The 23,320-nt window shown below is 43.4% G+C and overlaps 1 protein-coding gene across 5 annotated transcripts; it reads left to right on the top strand.

Moving 5' to 3' along the window:
• Positions 1 to 186: 186 nt before the first annotated feature.
• irx6a (iroquois homeobox 6a) lies at positions 187 to 22,487 on the top strand. 5 transcript variants are annotated; one of them, XM_035628737.2, is made up of 8 exons: positions 187 to 208; positions 516 to 705; positions 17,738 to 17,942; positions 18,731 to 18,840; positions 19,110 to 19,402; positions 19,625 to 20,302; positions 20,592 to 20,703; positions 21,210 to 22,486. In XM_035628737.2, exons 3-7 carry the CDS (start codon positions 17,853 to 17,855, stop codon positions 20,696 to 20,698), a joined length of 1,278 nt encoding a protein of 425 aa, XP_035484630.1. In that variant the 5' UTR covers positions 187 to 208; positions 516 to 705; positions 17,738 to 17,852; the 3' UTR covers positions 20,699 to 20,703; positions 21,210 to 22,486. The 5 variants fall into 5 exon arrangements, 4 of the variants coding, with proteins under 4 accessions (XP_035484630.1, XP_035484629.1, XP_035484626.2 ...); XM_035628736.2 differs by having other exon boundaries at positions 191 to 295; XM_035628733.2 differs by lacking the exon at positions 187 to 208 and adding an exon at positions 219 to 373 and having other exon boundaries at positions 17,688 to 17,942; positions 21,210 to 22,481.
• Positions 22,488 to 23,320: the final 833 nt, after the last annotated feature.

Below are 23,320 nucleotides of genomic sequence, written 5' to 3'. Positions count from 1 at the left end.
GTTTGAAATGTTATTTCTTGATCAGTGAAAACGGTAGAGTGTAATAAATAATTTTCAAACGATACAAATGCAATGTTAAAAATCTCCAACTTTATTGTGAAAGGTCCATTGCAGTAAGAGGAAGTAGTGAACGAGATGAAGAGTAATACTGGTCAGTGATTGGTGGGGAAAATCTGTGTGACGCGTAGGGGAAGACAGGAAGTAGAGTGTGAGTGCAGTGTGAACGCTTAACTGTCTTAGTTACAGCGGAAAAAGTCCGTGTAAAGTTTGTGCAAACAAATCAAGAAACAAACATGTAGGTGATGTCTGAAGATGATCTACTCGAAAGTCTCAACCAAGATATTCCCCATAAATATCCTTTGTGTGTAACGAGGTATTTCTGTCCGAGTTTGTATTAGCCTCAACTCTGTGTTAGCTTATTAGCCTGCGGTGTTTATGTTATTAGCATTCATTAGCCGTGAGGATTTGTGAGACTGTGCCAGAACTATTCGGCTAACGCCCACAGCCCCTTGCAGTTCGCGGGAGAGACCACACCATGTCTGGACATCGGCCCGCGTCCGCCACCTTGATCTTCGCGGGACAACGACTGGTAACATCATCAGCTGCCGAGGCCACGCCATCCCTGGACACCTGCCTGCCCCGTGTTCTTCATCCGAGGCCGAGAGACTGGTAGAAGCTGCAGACTGGACTCCGAACTGGACTAAGGTACCACATTTGTATTTCATTGCTCTGTTGAGTGAAACGGCCCCAGTTTGGGTCCCCTCCACACCCAAGCATCGCATCAGGTGCACGTCGTGTGTGTGTTGAGTGTGGGCCCACGGAGTTTCCTGTGTATTTTGAAAAAAGTCAAACTGATTTTATTATTTCCATTTAAGGGGAATTCTTACTGTGACTCAAGTGGAAAAGAGGAAAGGTGACATTTCACAGACACCAAATAGTATTCTTTTTTATTTATTTCAAAAGTATCAAGGAAGTTATTTTTTTTTCTTCTAAATCTTATACCCGTGTGAGGTCTGGTTATTCATTTGGTTAATAATAATAATCGAGCATAGGATGTAAATATTGGTCATTGGTGACAAGTGATACTTTACTATGAATATACATTTTCATATTTTAGAAGTTATTCCTCGCGCCACTAAATTGCATATTTAAAGCCTCCTGAAGGTGAAGATATTCAGCAAACTCTGACATTGTACTCTAACCAGCTTGTGCCCCTTCGCCTCCGAAGTTATTGCTAGCAACATCTGAACCATCGTTCATGGCCGTCACATTCCCCCTACCGAGACAGATGCGCACTGGCACATACAGATGTGCAAGTAAACATGTGCACACACACACACCCATTTGGGCCGTCCAGATTTTCCACCACCTCCCAGCTGCGCGGCGGTGCTGAGGCCATGTATCCTGATGGCACTGATGATGCTCCATGCAGCCCTCAGGCCCCTGAAGGTTAACTCCCTGACCTCTGTGGTCCCGTAGCTGAGGGCTGCAAATAGATATAGAGTGAATATATTGTTTTAACGAAGAGAGAGCACACAGCACTGTAATCCATCTATTGTTAGTCATTTTATGATGGATGGAGCTCAATAATATCTACCATGCTGGTCACGTGAGCCTTATCAATGTTTTAGTCACTTAAAATTATCCCACATTTACAGCTTGTAACACCTGTGCAATAGCACCCATGGTAATATTTATTGCTGCTGATGTTAACAACATTCATCAAAGTTGACTGCAAATTAATGTAGTTTCTCATTTTAAATGTTTTCATCTTTATGTACTTGTCTGCAACAATGTTATATGTGCTGCCGCCTGTCTTGTCCAGGACACTCTTGAAAAATTGATTTTTTAATTTCAACAAGTTTTGTTCTTACTCTAATTAAGGTTATACTACTGATCATAACATTTCTCTAGCACATGCATGTACTTGATGTAGTATAAATGCATTTCTGTGTACGTTTGATATTCATGAAAGCACATGAGGTTCAGGGTTGTATTTGCGTGGCCTTCGATCCACAGCGTCTCTATCTGTTAAGGGCCCATCCTTTCTGTACACAATGCTTGCTAGGCATATTTGAACAACATCCAAACGGGGGGAAACAGCAGATCGCATCGGTAAAGGCAGTGGAGAAGGGAGGAGGAGGAAAACATTGGGGGATAAGAAAGAGGGCACAAAGCTAGAAAGAGGAGTGAAACATTGGGTTAAGGAACAGATGAAAGACTGCAGGGAAAACGAAGAGAAACAATGTTTTCGGCCAAAGCTAAACGACATTGCATGCAGCGTTGCAGAACAATCAAAGCTTAGGTGAGACCTGAACATGCACACACTTGAACTTGGCTAAATGTTGTTCTTGAACGCGTGATAGGTGCCGGGAAAAACAAGCCATTAGAGCCGGTTCAGGTAAACAAAATGGGACTCCAGCAGGAACGAGCAACATTGAAGTGTTGGGGGGTAGGTAGGTGGGTGTCTTTGAAGTGGCTCTGAGTATTCTCCTGGCGCTCCTGAGATATTTATTTGAATAATGTGCGGATTCACACCCGAGTGAGCAGAGATCTGTAAGGTGGGTGGGAAGATGACAGGGTTTAATTTCCAAGTCTACTGAGAGGAGTAGTGAGAGTGAGGGAGGGAGAGAGGGAAGAGAGACATGGGAATTAAAGCGAGAGCGAGGGGGGGAGAGTGAGAGAGAAATAAAGAGCTAGATATGGGATGAGGAAAGCAGATGGAGGTTCATTGGATTCCCTAAAAACATTTTGACATTTTAAACCTGAGGCAGTTTGCAGGCAGTAAATAAAGAGAAGGGAATCGATAGCAGTCAGTGATAAGGGGATAAAGCAGCTAAATATGAAATACAGCCCAACAAAATGGTATGGATTTCCAATGGGTCCACGTGACACAAGCTGCTTTGAAATGCAAATAGTAACTTATGCACATTGTCCTTCTCAGGCCTGGCCACCTATTGATCGGCTAAAACAAATTCTATTGATCATTGAATATTTAATGGCGCTAATTAAATCTCTCATGGAGGTACTTACACCCCATTTCCCGCTTTCATCGCCTCACTCGGGAGACCGGCCTTTTGACTCGCCGAAGCTTCAGGACTGCTCGGTGAAGAATAGCGCACAGCTAATTGCAACAGGACTAGATATCGAATTCTTGTTCAGAATATCGTACAGACTGTTTCCTGTTAACCTGCATGTTCCTCACAGAGAGAGAGACGTGTCTGCTTAAAATGTGAAGTGAAAAGAGTCCTGTACAATCTGAATTGAGGTAAATGTGATTTTTTTTCTGCTTAATGTAACATTATGTATTAATGCTAATACTCCTCTGTGGCTTGGTGAAAAAAGAATAAAGTTCACATGAGGAACACAGGAAGTCTGACTCAAAACCATTAATAGCATGCGCCAGTGCTTTCAACTCTTTTACTCTCTCATACTATAGCAGAGTTGTGACAACGCTTTTTGTCTGAGGTGCCCCTTCAAACCCATCATCTGTATCTATAATTTTTCATATTTTGTGATCTTTGTGAAATGTCAGTGCTGAACTTTGGTTCTTTTTTTGGCTATTTTTTCATCAGGTCAGATTGTTTTGTATCTAACAGAGTTGAAGAAATCAAATGTTTCAACAATTCATTCATTTTTTTCAGCTATTTATTTCAAATGATCTGCTCGCTTGCTAACAAGGTATGACACAAAGTCCTAAGGTGTAACTGATGTTAGAGGTTGGTGCGAAACTTTGCAGTTGAAGTAGCCGGTAGTCTTTTTGTTATTTTCTCAAATTAACAGAGCTTCCAGGGTTGATATTTTTTATAGAAAACATTAAATAAAATGGCATGCAGCTGTGCAAATTACAGCTGAATTAGCTTTTAGAATTGAAATACAGGAAAAGCTTGTTGTTTAAGTAACCTGGGTGTTTGCCATTTGTTGCAATGGCAACCAAAATATCAATGGCACAATATTGTACAAAACTATTTATACAGATTTAAAGTATGCAGCTTGTTGTCAATCTCCTCATCTGTCTGTGGAATACAGAGCGTTTAGCTCTCAGGGGCTACTTCAGTCCTCTTTCCAGGTGCCATGATCAAAAAATGTCCTTACACTAACAGGGTAAAGACGTGAGGCAATAAACTCCTTAATCGACTGACATAATTTATGACATTAGGAGACTGGCAAACAGGAAAAGGTTGCTGTCAGGATGGTATTAGAGGGCAGCTCTCATCGCATGGGCCAGTGTTAAACAAAGTGCCAATCAATAGCCCTTTTATTAGTGGCCGCAATCAATGTACCTGTGACTGAGTGAGCCAATTAATGCTATCGACCGCCTAGACAGAAGAAAGTGAAGAACAGAAGGGGACGGGGAGGGCAGAAAGAGAGAGATTGCAAAGAAAATATGGGAAGAGAAGATGAGCTCCAGTGTCTTCCTCAGGTCCTGTTTTCCTTCTCATCTGTAGGGAGGGGGGCGTCTGCCGAGTGAGAGTACCAGATTCCCACCAAGCGAGAGGCCCCAGGGGTCCGCTGCTGAGGACACCCTGACAGAAAGCAGAGGCCTCTTATCTCCCAGGAGGAAGTGAATGTACGTGTGTGTGTGTGTGTAGCAGTGGTGGGGGTGGAGTTCAGGGGAAGCTAGTGCCCACCCCACACACACACTCCCCCATTCGTGCACATCATCTACTACTGCTGGGGGTGAGCTGTACTGGGAACACGGCACCACTCGTCTTCTCACCACTGGTTCTGAATAGTAATGAGGTCACAGGGTTGTGAGGTCTGTGCACGCTCAACTCCACCTTTCTCCCCAAAGAGGCTGACCGGTGTGTGTGTGTGCGGTGTGTGTGCCTATGTATATGAGATAACCTGGCCTTGGTGACACACATTACATAATTTCCTGAGGACTCTGTATAACACTAAAACTGCTTGTGACATGTCACGACTACTGGATTTGTCTGAGCTCGCCACTGTTGATAAGAAACCCTTTAAGTCCACATTGTTGTAATTAGTCATAAGCGTAGCATATCTCTCCTGTGTCTGCCAAACATCAGCTTTTCTCGAGCTAAGAAAAACAGATCTGTTGTCAGCTTAGTGACGATGCATTTTCCAACTACATTGGTACTCAGCAGAGCGCATACCTCTGCCAAAGCCCAACATTCCCCTTATAAAACCATATTCCGATATGCTAGATCCAGATTTTTATTTGCATCCACACCAAATTGCAGTCATATTTATCAGTCCCTTAAATATGCCAGATTTCTTTTTTTCATCCAGTTCCAAGTCACACCTTCTCAGTATGGGAGCAGAGGGGGTTCTGCTTACATCCAAGCCCCCAGGTATTTGTGTTTGGGTGTCCTGTTCCCAAAGAGAAAGGAGTGAGAAGGACATCTGCTTCATGTCAGCTGGCAGCGTAGCACTTGGCTTAGGGGTTATCGGGCCGCTCCTATCAGTCTGTGTTCGGAACACAGACCTCTCCTTCCTGAGGGAAACCCTCCGAACCAGGGTGCCGACAGCTTGAGGAGGTGCTACAGAGAAAGAGCGGAGAGGAAGAACTGCAGGGAGGTAGAAGGAAAAGGATGGAGATGTAGGATGAGAAGGGGATTGACTGTAGGAAATGACAATGTGTATAAAGCGATAAGCCCCCGGCAAGGACCCCCTCACCCTGAGGGAGGACTGGGGGCTACAAGACTTCAGCCTCAGTGCTCAGTCTTACCACTGTCCCTGATGACCCTCACCAGCTAAGGTGACATTGTGAACCAAGGCACTAGACAATACGTACATGCAATAACTGACTAAAATGTGCTTTATATGAACAACTGCTCTGCTGAAATTTTACATTTGATTTAAACAAGTACAGGTGAAATAATTCACTTGGAAATTCACTCTAACAGAAAAATGTTTTAATGGTAGTTGATTCAAAATTGAAATGACAACATGTCGTACAATGGATGATCTGTTGATAGTCTAGATGTCAACTCCCATCTGGAATATTGCTAAAACACTTCACGACTTGGTGAGCACCTTTGAGCGCACAGTGAGAGAGAATATGATGTAGTCTAAAATTAATCCGGACTGCTGTATTGTTCTATAGATTGTAAGTGTGCAAAGATCAAGACAGGCTAAGCAGAGAGAGCTGGATATAAATGCAGTCAGTCTCATCAAACACTTCATCTCGAGTATAAAAGGGAAATGCTGCACTGCTCACCAAGATTAAATGTACACAACATGGGTCCAGTGAACATGAAGGCCAATGGAGCAGAACAGAGACGAGGAACAGGAATAAAAGGACAATGATGGAGAGAAAGAAGGAGAAAGGCAAAGAAGTGTGTGTGAATGCCGCCGGGCTCCGGTATGTGATGATACTGCCAACAGTTTGTGATGAGGGAGCTTCAGATGAAGCGGTGCGAAGCGAGCCCCAAAGCCGGGGCTAAGTGAGCAGATTAGAGGGCCGCACAGTGGCAGTATCACACTTCCACTGCATTTGCTCTCTCACGGGCAAAGGTCAAGCACGTCCTACGTCCACACAGTCTGCAGTGTATACAGGGACAAAGATTTTTAAAAAAAAACAGTAACAGCACATACAGACTTACAAGACGGAGACAAAGTTAATGAAGCCAACAGTAACATCAGTTTGAGCCAGGTAACAATGCTCATGGTTTGATCTGACAGAACACAGAGGGTGACATGACGGGATGACCTGTCAGAGTAAAAGCTGCGTTCTGGCCCTGTAGCTGTAAATAAATGAGTTTCATTTCTCTCCACTTATGTGATTGTTTCTTTTTCAAGCAGGAATCCTGCCAAGTTACAATCACAGAGCGCTTTCCATATTTTGCTCCACTTACATATGAAAATATTCTGCCGTTAGCCTTCATACCTACTAAGATTTTACATTATATATGCCCATTTATATGCAGCTGTGGTTACTTGAATTCAAATATGAGATTATGTGTCTATGTACACATGTTACATTTTACTGTTATTTTTGATTGAGAGTGGGTGTCATTTTTCGGTCCAGAAATGCGGTCCTTTCTTTTGGGCATGCAAGAGGCTTTACTTGGATCAGTTTAGATCGTATGCGATATCCTCAGCTATCAGTCATCAGATGTGATCTACCGTCAGTCTATCTAAACCCTGCTGTCCTGTCCTGCAGACCTGTCATCATTAGATATAATGCAATTTTTGAATGTAATCATTAAGATGGGTGGAGTTACATTTGGTTTGTCAGTATCAAATATTATTTTGTAGCACTCATTAGGTGTCCAGTTTTCATAGTATTGATACTTGTTTTTCCTTATGGAGCTATGTTATGAAAGTATGGGACTATTTGACACAATTTACTCCAAGATACTATAATACCATATAGATATAAATATGTATATATATATATATATATATATATATATATATATATATATATATATGTATATATATATGTGTATATATATATGTGTATATATATATATATATATATATATATATATATATATATATATATATATATATATATATATATATATATATATATGCTAGCTTTCTGTTGCCAACCAAGGCAAAACCTAGGTAGCCCATATATCACTATAACAACAAAAAAAGAGTTAATCTTCTGTCTTTTCCTTTTAGGTATGTCTTCATATCTTTCACAACAAAAGAAACAATTAGAATGTTAAACCATGTGACACTCATTGGATGTTGCAAGAAAACTATCAAAAGCAAATCTGGAACATACCATTGCTGTCTGACTGACTGTACCAGCTTACTGAGACAAGAGGCCGTGTAGTGCAAAGGTGCAAGAGATGTCACCTGAAGAGAATGGCATTCAGATGCTAACATGCTTTCCAGCTCTGACAATGTTATATAGCAAAATAGCATCAGCTAGCTAATTCAGTTTCTTTTTATGTTTCACATCACACAAGACAAAGTTACAAAATAATAATATATATCAACAACTAGTTAAATAGTTAAATTTCATGCCACTAAGCTTTTATTCCCTAATAATTATTGCATGTATGCTGCTGGTGGGTTGCTCAAATGGCAGAAATACCGATCAGTCAATCTAACTTGACCAATAGGCTCTTATGTACGTGGCATTCTATTTTGTTCAATAAATGACCACCTCAGTATGAAGTTTGGGGGATTGAATCATGTTTCTGTGACAGTGCAGGTGTTGCAACACCCTCAAATGTGTGTGAAGAACAAAAGTAAATAGAAAATGTAAGTGTTATTACTTGTTGTCATTTTTGCTGCTCCTAAGTAAAACACTCGCTCTACTTTGTCAGTGATGTGCACTTCAATCTCTGTGTTTTTTCCCCTCCTATTTAGCCTAAAGGTAACACCGTATATTTGCTCTCAACACCTTGGGGTGACGCTGCTGCGCTTGCCGTTTGGAATTTAAGCCGTGCTCCGTACTAAAGAGCTTTTTTACAGCCCCCTCAGACGCCGCCTGTGTTGATTTGTTTTCCCACAAGCAATGTAAACACGACACTTGTTGAAGGACGCTCATTCACCATATATTCAAGGGAATGCTATTACCCCCCAACCTCCCCTCGTGCACCGTCTTTCTCTCCATGTTTTACCCCTTATCATCCTCAGAATAAATATACACCGAGATAAATAGAAGATATATCTCGACCGCAGAATGGAAAAACATCTTGAGCCGAGCAGGGAAAGAGGATCTGAAAAGGAGCCAAGTTGTATTTCAAGGATACTGCCCCCTTATTCCGAGGTTGTCCTTGTTACTCTGGAGCAGTAGGATCTGGTGGAGATCTGATCCTGTTCCCTCGCTTTCTCCAAAGTAAGCTTGACAATCTGCAAATCAGAAATTAGCCTTAACAAGCCAAAGTTGAAACAAAAGTGTGTTTTTCCCCCCTGTAATCTGATGATGTATTGGCCATGAGGCCAAGGTCAGGGTTCACTTGGCAACCATGTAGCTCGTTTACATTAACCAGTAAAAAAAGGCTAATCAGAGGTATTTGATTTCACCTTCTCTACAGTTAAACAGGACCTTTTGATGTTGGCAACCATGTAACATCTGCTTTTAAGTTGGATGGACTGACGGAAAAAAGAAAAAAAAACTTTCTCAGGCCTGCTGATAGAGTGGAAATCCAACTGGAGGGCCAGAAATTTTTTAGGAAGCAGAAAGCACAACATCATGCTGGTTGACACTGTAGTTTATATGTGTTAGTCGGAGCCCTGTGCTATGATAGATACTTTTTTTCTCCTTCACTTCACTTATAATCTGACGCACACTTTTTTTCTTTTTGGCAATTTGTCTAACTTGTTTCAAATTGTATTACCTTGGTTGCTGAGCTTGGCAAATCTGTGCATGTGCTGAGACCAAATCCGTCAACGGGTAAAGACAGAGTAGAAATGTAGGGTGTTTGGTCCATGGACTACCACATATACCATCATTAGCTCTGCAGTCTGACACAATGTGGCTGCAGAGGAGCTGAGGAAAAAGACAAATGCTGCAGTGAAAAAAAATTTTTTTAGCTGCATCTGGATTTAGTTGGGAGTCGACCACGGAGGGACCTCCACTGGCTAAGCAGCAAATGAAGACCAGAGGGCCCAAACGATTGAACTGTCATAGGTAGAATTGCAATTTTCATCCTATCAGGGGCTCCGGCTGAGACTCGAGGGGCCTGGGTATCTGTAAAACTTTCACTAAAACCTGTCTGGTATCAGTTAGTACTAAGCAGGCACACTTACCTGGACATGAAATCAATCAGGTTAATTTTCTCGTACCTGTCGCAAGGCCAGAGCTAAGTGATGATGACTACCAATTGGTTGCTAGATCTTTTTTTTTTTTTTCCCCTCAGGACGGCGGTGCGCAATCAAAGCAAAAAAAAAGTGCCTGCAGTAATAGAAGATACATTTTCACTGACGTTTTTCATCTGTGTAACACAAGTCTAATTCACCTCACTACATAACTTTCTTTTCCCTTTCTTTGGTGTTGCCTTGACCTATGGGGCAAAGAAAACAAAGTGGATATGTGAGGACTTTAAGAAAAGAGAGACATTTTCCCTCCATTGCATTGGGCCTCTGAACTTTTAACTGAACTTTTCGCATGTGTTGAACGCTACATTGATGTTATCGAGATTGACACTGCTATGCTACGAGAGAAGAGAGAGCAGTTCAGCATTCTCCGTCGTCACACACCCACATTCTACACACACACACACACACACACACAACCCACTGAAAAGTTCACAGTCCGAACTCGCTGCCAGCAAACCGAGAAGAAAAATCCAAAACAATCTTCTTTTCCTTTTTTCTTTTTTTAAAGAAGACCAAATCTAACTGTCAGCTCAATGAGGATTATTCCACCACTGCTGGCTCCCCAACTTCCCCACCGTAATCCACCCAAAAAAACTCTTGGTGAAGCCTTTCAAAACAATTTATGCAAACAAACATCAAGCTCAGCTATTTGTATTGGCACCCTTTTGCAGTCAACCAGACTGAACCAAGACCAGATGGGGCTGGGCCATTTCTTTCTCAGTGTGGCGCAACACTGGAGGCAGCTCAGCAGACACGCTGAACCCAAAAGCACTGTCTTCTGTAATGGAGAGTGTTTCAATATTTAGACCACTTCTCATCACTTTCCCCCACTTCTGGGTGTATGCAGTGTGTGTGGTGGGATTTCCAGGAGAGAACTTCAAGGGAAATATTGTGACAAATTCTCTATTGTGTGGTGTCATAATGTTTTATTCACTAACTTTTACATGTTTGCTGTGCAAAACCCTATAGGAGCCCACGATCCACACACACTGGGGTGTTGGTGTCCTTCACATGTGATAGTCAGTGAGTGAGCCCTCCCGAAATCTCCTCAACTCTTGACCCCAAGCAACGGCTCATTTACTGTGTTAAAAGATCACATTAAATGTTGATAATCATTTGCTTACAGTTCAAAGTTGTACTGCATGACATGCAAGTTCCCTTGTCCGGAAAATATTGGCTGCACATGAGAGAAAAGATGCCGATACATACCGTGACCCGCCTGGTGTTGACAGCGGTGGCTGTGCTGTGGCCGGTAATTGGACTGACAGTAATAGGAACTGTCTTTTTGCCTCCGCGGGCCCTAGAGATGGGCCACAATGCTGCCGTGAATTTAGCAGCTGCAGTCAGACGGAAACCATGTAACTGCAGTTTTCCTCGTCTTCCTTTCTTCTTCCTCTGTTCGAATGCTGACATGATCATTTAGGAGTTGAGTCAATTTCATGACCCTCCGGCCCTTGAAACCTGGTCAGCTGCCAATATGTGATTTCAGAAATACATGGTTGTCAATGTGAGAATGAGCCTTCCATTCGTCATTCCAGAGGAACTTGTTGGGGTTTTTTGGGGGGGGGGGTTTGCAGATACTTGAATTTACTCAACAGCAGCGTTTTGCTGCTGCTGGCCCTGGCGCCTTGAGGGAAAGTTAAGTTTTTTTTAAAGTCAGCATCCATCTTGGCGAAGACCACACATGTACAAACATGGGAGGTGCAGTACCCTACACAGGCTCCATTTAGCCGGTGAGTTAAAAATGCATATTTGATCACATTCACGTCCAAGTGCGAATGCTAATGCTTTTGAGGAGATCCGCACAATGCCACCGCAGCAGCTTTGACACGCCCGGCATAGATATGTACACACACACACACACACACACACCACTTGCCAACAAGAACACACATAGACCAAGAGCCTAAGGCCCAGAGATAAAAAGTGGCACATGGATCCACAAATCACATGATCAACCGACACCCTACACACACACACACACACACACACCCCGGGGAGAAAGCAGGCACGCATTCCCCCCTCTCGTTCTCCATCTCTATCTCTTTTATAGACACCTACACTCACACAAGCTGAGCGCGCCAGGCCCTCGCTCTATAAGCACTCATTTCCCAGAGTCACTGCCAGCGCTCTCTTTCTCTCAGTGACAAGCTACAAATCCCTGACACCACCACTGATGATAGCTTTACAGTAGAGCCTCAAGGGGACTCTGCCAGCCAGCACACACAAACAACGCACACAGGCCTTTTTCTCTCACAGCCTTCCTCTCCTCTCTCTCTCTCTCCCTCCCCCAGGAGCCCCAGGGGCCTCTGGGATACGCGGCTCCCGACACAAAATGCCTAGGGTTTGTTTGAGTTAAACATCTGACTACAAGCAATCAAAGTGACGAGGGTACAAATGAAACAGCAATTACGCCTGTCCATTCATGTACAGATCTGTGTTTTCAATTGCGGGGGGAAACAAAACCAAATGGATATACAGCGGGGTCTCAGACTTTTGGACCGCGCTGTTTCTGTAATTATGTTCTTTCAGAAATGCACATTGTCTTTTAAGCTCAAACTCAAAGCGAACCGCAGCACAGTGGCACGACTTGTGCTGTCATCATGCACGGTTGTCATTTCTGTTTTTGTCTACGTCAGATTGATTTATTGAGACAGTCGCCACAATGCCGTACTCTCCCTCTCCCTTATGTCTCTGTTTGATGAAGCTTTAATGAGTTCGTCTGTGCGCTCCAAGTGCTCACCAGCCCCAAGGATGTTTGTTTTGGTGTTAACCGGCCACTGCTGTGACCAGATCCTCCACTGCTCTTTTATTTCTCATTACAATATTTATTACTTTTCTCTCCATTTTGGATAATTTAGCAGTGCTAATAACTCTCTTCGTGTAGTGTGTGTGTGTGTGTGTGTGTGTGTGCTTGTGTAATAATTCCAGATCACAAGTGCCTTGGATTTATTGGCATATACCAATTTGGCTTTAATGAGATCAGACACCTCCAGGTAGGTGCCGCTTCATCCCCTGCTCGGCTCGGGGTTCTCCCTCCGTCTCTCCTTCTGTCTGCCCTTATTACCATTTCGTAACCCCCCCCCCCCCCTCCACCTTCAACTCCTCCACCAACACCACCGCTGCCGTGTGCCCCCCCCCCTTCCAGCTGATGAAAAAGCAGGAAGGCTTTGTGTGGTTCATTAAGTCAGCATAGGAAATGTATGAGGTAGGAGAATAGTGCTGGGAGCTATTGAGTGTTGACTTAACCTTTCCAGTTTTTTGTTTTTTTTGTTTTCCACTCAGTGATACTTTGAACGGAGGGTGTGTGTGCAATACTCGGTCTCATTAGTAGCCACATGGTTCATTTAGAACAAGAAATAATAGAGGTTTGGATTTGCTTAATTCATAAATGATTAGAGTGAATCTACTGTAAGGGTGGTTGCCTTTGTCTGCATGTAGTTAAATATTCTATTACATGATCAGTCTCGGGTCAAAATGTCTGCCTGCAAATTAACACTGTCAGAGATTGTTGCTGCCTGTTTCTATCAGAGGCAGGGTTACTTTTTTTTTTGCATCATGCGGATTATGGTTTGCAGGATAATAAACAGTCACTTCCAATAGTTTCTTGGGATTATCTAAACTTTTTTGTGCTCATGGTGTTGGCCCCTCTGTACATCCCCACCAATGTGATGCTCCAAAAGAGATCGATTAACCCAATCTCTTTTTCAAATTTCATTTAACTACATTTTTAAATCTATTTGAATAAATGCATGCAGACAAGGAGGGGGAGCTTTCTATACACCACTTTGCTGGAGAAGCTGCTGTCTGTGAGAGGGTATTGCTCCTTTTTCCATTAACACTGTTGAAATAAAGTATTTCAGACGATGTACTTGATATATAGATATAGTGATGAATGTTAAATTACTACTAAAATAAACAATCCTCAGATGAAATAGTTTGCCAAAGTAATTGTTTTACTCTTAATCACATTACATTATTCTGAACATTGTTTGAAAACAAAAAATAGGATGAACTAATTGCCAAAAAAACACTGTGTTATATTTTGATTACTGAGAAACAGACAAAACAGTGTAAAGAAATGGTTTCATTGTTGGGTTGTTATACAGTTTCCAGGGGAGGGCACTATGGTCAGTCTGCCATTACAATTAGTGTTCATTTGGGCCCAATTCAGGGAGATCTCCACTGACTGCTGGACATGCATTATGCATGAGTCTGTCCATACGCACTTGGGACATCATGCATGCCCTTGTAGAAAATGCATCGACCACCGGCATGCAATTACATTTAGCTTTTTTTCCTCCGTGCGCACATCCTCCTATGTAAGATGGGATTTAGGCATGATAATGTGCATCTTCCTTAGATAATAACCTCTGATCTTTCCATCATCAATGGTAAATAGAAAGTGAAGGACTTCACTTGTGCTCCTCATTGTTGACGCCTGTCTACAAACTACAGGTTTTGTTTGTGAAATGAAGGTTAGCAGTTATCATGAAATGACATAAGATAAACAAATCTGAAAGTATAAATTACCAACAGCCTTTCACTTTTTTTTACCAATCGTGCTCTTATTTTTGAAATAGTTTAGTTATAATATATAGCCGACTTGTCCTTTTCATTTGTACAAATAGTTTGTAAGTAATGAGCACCCTCCCCGTTTTTGTATGTAAATTTGCCAACTAAAACCAAATTGGAGGCAGACTGACCCTGCAGCTCTGAGGTGAATTATCAATATGGGAGATTCCGAGAGAGGTGACTTGAGATGAAAAGCATAAAGGAACAACCGAAGTTGGGGGCCGTGTTTTATTCAGAGAATAACTCTGCCACATGAGCAGTTAAGTCCAGTTTGGTAACACATGACGTAATTCTCACCAGGTTGTACTGTCCAACAAGTTCCCCTCTGTATCATAGGTGCCTGTCAGAGGCAATGACCACTTGTCAGAACCAAAAATGTTGTATGTGTGTGTGTGTGTGTGTGTGTGTGTGTGTGTGTAACATGTGTGTGGGGGTGAGAGAGAGCTGCTCTTGCCCGTGGGTATTTATTTTTTTAAAGGCACTTCCCAGGGCCTGGACCATGACCACTGTGTCCACTTTTATCTCTGTGGAAAATCTCTGACGGGAGATCTTCATCTCCTTCATGCGGCTCTTTAGCGCCCCTCGGAGAGAAAGCCCGTAATCGCAGATGCGTCTCCAGGGGAGGGGACGCCATGCATCCACTTTAAAAGGCAGGGCACCGACAGATTTGGCACAGGGTATCCGTCGTGACAGCGGACGCCTTACATCGCCCCAGATACCCAGAAAGGTGCAGATCATATGCCTCAGTGGGACTGATCGTCGCTGCCAATGTCAATACAGACATACTGTGTGTAGGCTATGGGCTAATAATAGACCCCCCCCACCTCCTCCTTCCCTGTCCCAGCTCAGCATCACTCGAGGAGGGGGCACGGCTTGTTTATGTTTGTGGGAGAGGGGAGAGAGCGAGAGAACTGGTGATGGTTGAGGCTGATGATCTAATAAGGCTTAAAATCATTCCTCGTTGCATTTACTGTGAGGCAGCACCATTCCTTACCCATCTTTCAAGTGAGCGTCATTCAATTAAAATTCAATTCTCGTCGCCCCCCCCATCCACGGATATTTAATTAGACTGGAGAGCAGGGCTTCCACTGTATTTATTTCTTCTTCGGATTTCACCTCTAAGGCATATTTTCACTCTGTAACTCGTTGGTTAAACAAGGGCATGTATCCATTTGTTAATTGATACAATTACGCATCACGCGTAATGGTCACGTAGGTCTCCTGGCGCGCATCAATCACTGGTCTATTGACCTGCCAAACGCCCCTCCCCATCTAAACGCTCCTGCCAGGACTGCCCCTCTCTCTAATGAGGAAAGATAGAAAAAACATCATCGTCATTAACTTCGGGATGGACCTCTGGCCAGAGTGCCAGAGGCAAGCGGGGGTCGACGTTCAAAATATAAGAGGTGCACCTGCTTTAATTGCAATATATTGTACTTAAGAGAAATGATCATAAACGAAAATCTTTATTCACTTAAAGTACTTAAGAGACTTTTAGAGTTTTCATGTGCGATTCCTATTTGCCTGGGTGGACATTTAAAAAAAGAAAAGACATTGTGATCGTGAGATATGTTTGTGATAACGAGTTTTTATTTATTCTATTTATGTATTCAGCAACACAAAGGATTTCCAATAATTATCTGTGTCTTGGCAAATCGGTGAAATGATTCCGTTACAAACGCCGGACAAGACTGTGTGTGTGTGTGTGTGTGTGTGCAGTGCACCTTAAGAAAGCCCCGTGTTGTTGGACGTGATTGGCAAAGACATTATTCTATCCTTGGTACCCTGCCGTTCCGGGATTACAGTGACGTCACGCTGATACCCTCGCATGGATGAATGCTAAAGAACTATGGAGCCACAAATAATAGCACAAGCAGAGTCCATATCTTGCAAGTCTTACGTTATCCCTTAAGCCTCCTTCAGCTAACACAACAACAATTTTTTTCTTTTTTTTTTGCACTTAATGACGCTTAATTTCATTTCTTATCGCGTCCTTAGGGGGGGATTATTCATTCATATAAAACAATCTGCAGCTGGTGCCAGCCCAAAATCTCCCTCCTGTGAGTGAAGTCATCTATTATTGAGCGAAAGGCCGTGTGTGGAAATGTGTGTAAGACGGTGGATTTGAAGTAGAATTGGTTGCAATCGATCAAGGGGTGAAGAATATTGCTGATGGGAACAAAAGAAGCAGCAATGTCTTTCTCGCAATTTGGATATCCCTACAATGCAACTTCCCAGGTAAGTCGCTTTGCCTTTTTTTAATTCTCCAAAGTTAACACATTTTTGTTGTTGTGTGTGCATGTTTTCTTTTCTTTCACGACAATATGAGCATCTTTCTCTCTTAGGGAACATTTTTGAATGAGTGCCTGCGTGCGCTTTGACAGCAGTGGCAGCTATTTTTCTCGCGTTGCTTTTGTTGTTGAACCAAATATCGATATACACGCACCCGTGTCCAATTACGCTGAATTATGAATGAACTCACGTGTTTTTTTTTCTGATGACAATAGAGATGGATGTCACCTATTGCGCACGGCGAGGTGTAATTGGTTCTGCGACGCGCGCTGCGGCTGCAAACTTTCTATCGAGATCGCTGGGACGCGTGTTCGACTCTCTGGATTACCATGGGGGCTTTTAAAACTTTTTTCAGATTTTCAGACACTATTGTTGCGCACGGTGACAAGCTCGAAGGAGCCGATGTGGACCAGGGGACAGAAGTTGACTCTCACTGCAAAGTTGTCCCCCAACTTTTTATCGTGATCATATTTTTAATATTTTTTAGTAGATTATATGGAAAACTCGTGATCTTTTGCTTTTGAAACAGAGCGGCGATTTACTTGACTATGACATGGTTACATGTTTTCTTTCTTATCCTATGTAGAAATTGAAATTATGAAACCGATGAAAAACTGGAACAAGTCACTTTTACGCACATATTGCGCAGAAAATATCAATCGGATGTCGTGTGTTTCTTATATGCAGTATTAAATTCCAAATTTTATTAAACACGAAAAGGGGCTAAATATGTGGTATTGCTTATTGCACTCATCCCCAATATAAGCTGTACTCTCTCTCTCTCTGGCTCGCTCTCTCACTCCAGGAATGATCTAAAAAAAAAAAAGTGACTTACCTCGAATTAAGGCAGGTCACAAGTTAAGACAGAGACACTTGACTCGCGATAATTGAACAAACGGAATCAGTTGACATCTCTCCGCTCGTTTTAACACGAGACATGCGCAACTTGATGGGCATTTATTTTTGCAGGGGACCAGCCACAGTCGCCTCAGAGCTGTCACAGACATCCAGATAGGAGCCGACACAGCCAATGACCATATCTATCCACGATTCTCTTTATGCAGTTTTTCGTGTCGGCAAACCCCAGTACGACTTGCTGCGATTCGATTTCCAGGTCGGTGTCTGACGGGACAGGCGGCTCCCAGACCGCCGCCGCCTCCTTCTGCTGCCCGTCCTACGAGAACCGGCTCCTGGCGAGCAGCCGGACGGAGCTGAACGCTGCGCTGGGGATGTACAGCTCGCCCTACGCCGCCGCCAGCCAGAACTACGCCAACTACTTCCCGTACAGCACCGACCCGACCTCCATCTACTCCACTCTGGTGGGCTCATTCAGCCTCATTTGATGCGCCAAGGGGGGGTTGGGGGAGGGGGGGGGGGGGGGGGGGCTCAGACTGATCGATCAACAGGGTTTTTGTTCAATCCATTTGATCTCACACTGCAAAACGCATCCATCACGACAAAGCCGTTCACTCCAGCACCCAGTGGTGTCTATGCTTCTTTACAACGAGTCAAACAAACTAACAATCAAACAAACAAACAGTCACTGGGGTGAAGGGGAGAAGTGTAGAAACAATGCAGAGTAACTTTCTCACTTCAATCGAATTATTATTTTTAAATTATTGTTATTATTCCAGTGTAAACCTCCCCATTCATTCCTTGTTTCAAAATATGTGTACTTGTTTCTGTTGCTGAAGAAAAAAATCTAAAAAGCATCAGACTGCACTCTCAGATTTGAACTTTGTAGAGCAGCTATAACTTTTCTTCCTTTCATTTCTGTATTTTTGAAACAGCTAAATGCTGATCACTGTAGTCTACCTAAAAACCACCGAACTATATTTTAATAATAAAGTTAATAAATTAATGAAATTATGTTATTATAAAAATGACCATTCTTTGCACCATCATTAAACCTGCTAAAACACATTTAACAAAGGCATATGGATGTCATGACTGGGGACATATTTTGTAGCTGAACTCACTTTTGATTAGAGGGACTTAAAGTAAGACATGATGTCTAGTTCATATATGAAAAATATGAAAATGCTGAGAATGTGGTCAAAGCTCAAAGATTGTTTCAGTGCAATAACAACTTCCCTCTCTTTTACAGAATCCACAGTATGACATCAAGGACGGCACGGGCACTTTACACTCTGGCATCAGTCAGACGGCTGCATACTACCCGTATGATCATTCACTGGGACAGTATCAATATGACAGGTGAGGTGTGTTCATTTGTGTCCACCATATGTGATATATGAGCTCGAGGGGAACTCAAAAAGTATTTGACCGTTGACCATTTAAAGCAGCCATTCACTCAGGGGATATGCCACATTCAGATCAAAGTGTAACTTCATACTACTACTACCTGCATGGTGAGAGGCTGTATATATTTCAAACAGCGGGGAGCAGGGCTACAGGATGTCTGAGTGATATCCTTCACTAACTGCACTAATGGCCAGCGTCTGTGCGTGCGTGTCCCTTTCCAGATACGGGACAGTGGACTTTAATGGCACAGCCAGAAGAAAGAACGCAACTCGAGAAACCACCAGCACTCTGAAGACATGGCTGTATGAGCACCGCAAGAACCCGTATCCCACCAAGGGAGAAAAAATCATGCTGGCCATCATCACCAAAATGACCCTCACGCAAGTGTCCACCTGGTTCGCCAACGCCAGGAGGCGGCTAAAGAAGGAGAACAAGATGACCTGGTCACCAAAGAATAAGGCCGGTGATGACAGGAAGGATGACCTCAAGAGCGACCAAGACTGTGTCACCAAAGGTAAATCCATTCCACTTTTCCGTGGCAATAAGTTTGACTGTATTCGCTTGCGTCGATTAAACTATAGATGCTTAATTTAGAGCGATATACTTGTCAAAAACATATAGGCCAAAAGGTTAAAAGTAGGTTCCAGACCAAAAACATTTCTGAACAATACATACATAAATTTAGAATAGGGGGCGAAAAACTTTTTGACTTTAAAATCTCCTTTCTGCTGTGCAGATTCTAGTGATTGCAAGGAGGAAAAGGACCTGCACCTGAGTGATCTGGAGGACATGGACGGCGACGACTGTGACAAGCTGGACAGTGACAGTGAGAAAGTAGCAGCGGATGAGCACGACATCCAGAGGGTCATGGCGGTATCCGGAGGCCTCCAAAAAAGAGACTGCAGCTCCGAGCTGCAACTCAGTTTAACTAACAGCTTCCACACGTTCCCCTGTGCCGTTAAAAGCGTCGGCGCCCTCCCTCCTCTCCCCGCCGACTTCCTGGATCCCGTTGCGTCCAAGGCTCCTTCCTTGACCGGCCCCGCAGCGGGAACCATGTCCCTCTCCCACTTTGAAGCAACCGACAAGCCGCGGATCTGGTCCCTGGCTCGTACGGCGGCCTCGGGGGTCTTACTGAGCCCCCAGCAGCACGGCTCCGACCCGAGGACAGGCAACTCGATCGGGGACTGCCAGCTCCAGAGCACCAGGCTTACCGGGGCTCCGGCCGGACAGTGTGGGGGCATGAGAGGCCTCCACGAATCCAGCGGTGTCAGCAACACTGAGAGCCTCTTCTCTGAGGCTTCGTCCTTGCACTCCAAAGTCTACGGCACCGGCAGCTACAGTCACAAGGGCCTCCAACTGCACTGTTCATCCTACGCTGCACTCGCAGACACATGTCAATACTCCATCATTGAAGGTATTTGATCTTTGCCCTGCAATTTTTAACACACTCTATAACAAGGCATAGGATCATGTGTACAGATTATGTGTTATACAGACAGACAGGTATACAGTGACTTCCACTGCTCACTTATCCATTTTGGCAATGCCGCTGTGCATAAGTGCACAGCGGCATTGCCAAAAAGGATAAAATATATTTTTCCATGTGTTTTTTGGATATAGAAAAGCCCATTTCTAGGCTTTTACGAAGTGACAAGATTTCCATAGGCAAAGTTTCTCAGATGTGCTTTTATGTGGCTCTGTAGGATTCTCTGGCGGCAAGGCCGAGACACAGTCATCAGACCTGAGCGAAGCCTGTGGGACCGTGCAGGATGACAAGGTCACTGCATTCAGGCCAGTGATGAAGAGGTGAAGCAGGTGAGGCATCTGCACTGAACTGGAAGGAACCAGCCAAGTCACGACACACACACACACACACACAGACACAGACACACACACACACACACACACACACACACACACACAGACACAGACACAGACACACACACACACACACAGACACAGACACAGACACACACACACACACACACACACAGACACACACACACACACACACACACACACAGACACACACACACACACACACACACAGGGCAGGAAAAGAAGAAAAAAAGGAAACTCACAGGTGAACAGGGACACACACACAGAATCTCACCTTTACTATTTGGAAAATGTCTAATGATTGCAACGTGATAGTTTTTTGCGAATACACATAATGTCAAAACTAAAGTATAAAAAAGGACCGAAATATGAGACAAAATAATAACATTTCTATTGCAATCACCTTATCTGAATAATAAACTGACTGTTCATTTGGGTGCTAATTATAATTGCTGCTGTCACTTTCTCCCTCCCCTTTACAGAGTTCTGGAAACTGCACCACAATAAATAATGGGACATTTATTATGCACTAAAGGACACACTGGCCCCAGTAGGACGCATGGGAGCTTATACAGTACCTGGCGCCGCTGCAGTGAGGAGCTGTCAAACTGTGGACGTGGCCACCATTTTTGCACAACGATGTTTCTATGGTGTTAAAGACTTTATGCAAAAAGAAGAAGAAAAAAAAAAAAGAATAATTCTACATGCAAAAAGGTACGACAATGGCCGAATTGAAAAGGGCCGAATTTGTGTATGGCAATCGTGTAGTGTAGCAAACCTTTATTTATTTCTCTGGGTATTTATTCATTTCGTCACGTCGTCTGTTCATGTTGATTATTTATCGTGTTTTATGGGTTGGATTCGTATGTCCTTTCAAGTGTTTTTTGTTACATGTTGCGTTCATTTGTGGCGTCGTGTCATTTCGCCCGATGTAAAAGGAAGAAGGGTTTAAAGGACTGGATCCCTGTCGCGCGTGGAGTGGAGCATTTTCCTTTTTTTTGCCATTGTGTTAAAATGTGAGCTTCTCCTGTGTTTGCCATCAATGGCATTTTTTTTTTTTCTTCTCTTTCTAACAATACAACTTTGTCTTTTCTTTCCAAGAGCTCTTGGTTTTCCGTGTCACGGTTATTGGGCCAACCGGCCAATTAAAACATTCGCGGATGTGCACGTTGATCAAAGTTTATCATCTCGGCTCGACGCGTAAAAAAAAGGCGCACGCAGCGCAGACGGAGCGGTCGCAATTCAGCGGGAGGACGTGAGCGCAATGCACAAGTTGCGGAAGAAAGGGGGACGCTGGCTCTCCATTGTGGGCATGTAATCGGAAGTGGCATCGAACACTTTGTTGCCGTGCGGGCCGAGCAGCGAGGCGGGGATGTGGGATGAATGCAGCTTTGTCCCCCGTGCAGCGAGCCGCTGCGCTAACTTAACATTGTGTTCATTAAAAGGTCATTTGTAGGATCAGACCCGGCGCAGATATTCACATGGTCCATCAAAGTCCCTTTGATTTGCCTGCTCTTGCCCGCGGTCCATTTCAAACTTTCAAACTCTTTTCATTTTCAAACTTTTTGCAAAATCAAATAGTTCCATAACGACGAAGGGCTGCTGTGCCAATCTCACTCCTGCCGGGATATTGATTTCGACCAACTGGCGGCTGCTAAACAAGCCACAAAAAGATTCAGTTTGACAACTCTGAAACGTGTTTTCACTTTGCAGAGCAAACGACACAGACATCCCTCGGATAGCTCGTCAGGCCTCAATGCCAGGGGGAGATACTGGAGCAAGAAGGACAACTTTGAACCCATTCCTGATGCATTCTAAATTGTTATAATAATAATATTGATATTAAGTGAAGTGAGTTCCTCGATAGTTACTTAGTGTTACTGAGCAGGAACATATTTAGATTTTTAGATCTAGATTTGATTCCAGACCACCGCCTAAAATTACACCTGCAAAATAGTCCACGGCCTCGCGGAAACGTCATCTGAGGTCGTGTCTGTGGGATTAGGTCTGTGATAAAAAAGTATTTTGCAGATTAGGGCAATTCCGGCTCAGTGCCCGAGGCGCTGTGGTCATCCCGTGTGTCCTTGGCCAGTGGCGGAGGCACGGAGCCTGGTAAATCCAGGGAAATACATGATGAGGATGAGGAAGGTCAGGAATAATAACTTAGGCCTATTTGGATTTTTTTCTTCTTCCCCCAGTTCAATATTTCTCTCTGTGTTAATCTGAGAAGCAGAGAATGATGTGTGTGAAGATAAAGGTAAAAATAAGTAGTATGTAGCTATGATAAAATTATATATATATATATATATTTTTTTTTTTCATATCATAACCAATGAAGGGGACACATCCAAACTGCAGGTTCACTTTAATCTGCCTTTTACAGTAGGAGCTGGGTGCAATTCTTTTCTAACGGTATTGATGAAAACAGATGGGAGTTCAAATTTAAATGATATGTTCAGCATAATATGTGGCGATCCAAAAAGAAAAAGGTACCAGTTCACTCCAGCTCCTGATATGAGGTATAGATCACTGAGTGGGCTGACGACCTGTGTAACAGTCTGCCTGTTAATGACAAGCTGCTAACAGGGAGCCC

Source organism: Scophthalmus maximus, chromosome 4 (genome assembly GCF_022379125.1).
Source record: "Scophthalmus maximus strain ysfricsl-2021 chromosome 4, ASM2237912v1, whole genome shotgun sequence".
Taxonomy (NCBI): domain Eukaryota; kingdom Metazoa; phylum Chordata; class Actinopteri; order Pleuronectiformes; family Scophthalmidae; genus Scophthalmus; species Scophthalmus maximus.
This window is presented reverse-complemented; position numbering and strand designations above follow the sequence as displayed.

Coding starts and splice junctions, on each gene's coding strand:
- irx6a (XM_035628733.2), top strand. CDS start 303: ATGTCTGAAGATGATCTACTCGAAAGTCTCAACCAAGATATTCCCCAT. Junction 19,403..19,624: donor CCAAGACTGTGTCACCAAAG/GTAAATCCATTC, acceptor TCTGCTGTGCAG/ATTCTAGTGATTGCAAGGAG. Junction 20,303..20,591: donor TCAATACTCCATCATTGAAG/GTATTTGATCTT, acceptor GTGGCTCTGTAG/GATTCTCTGGCGGCAAGGCC.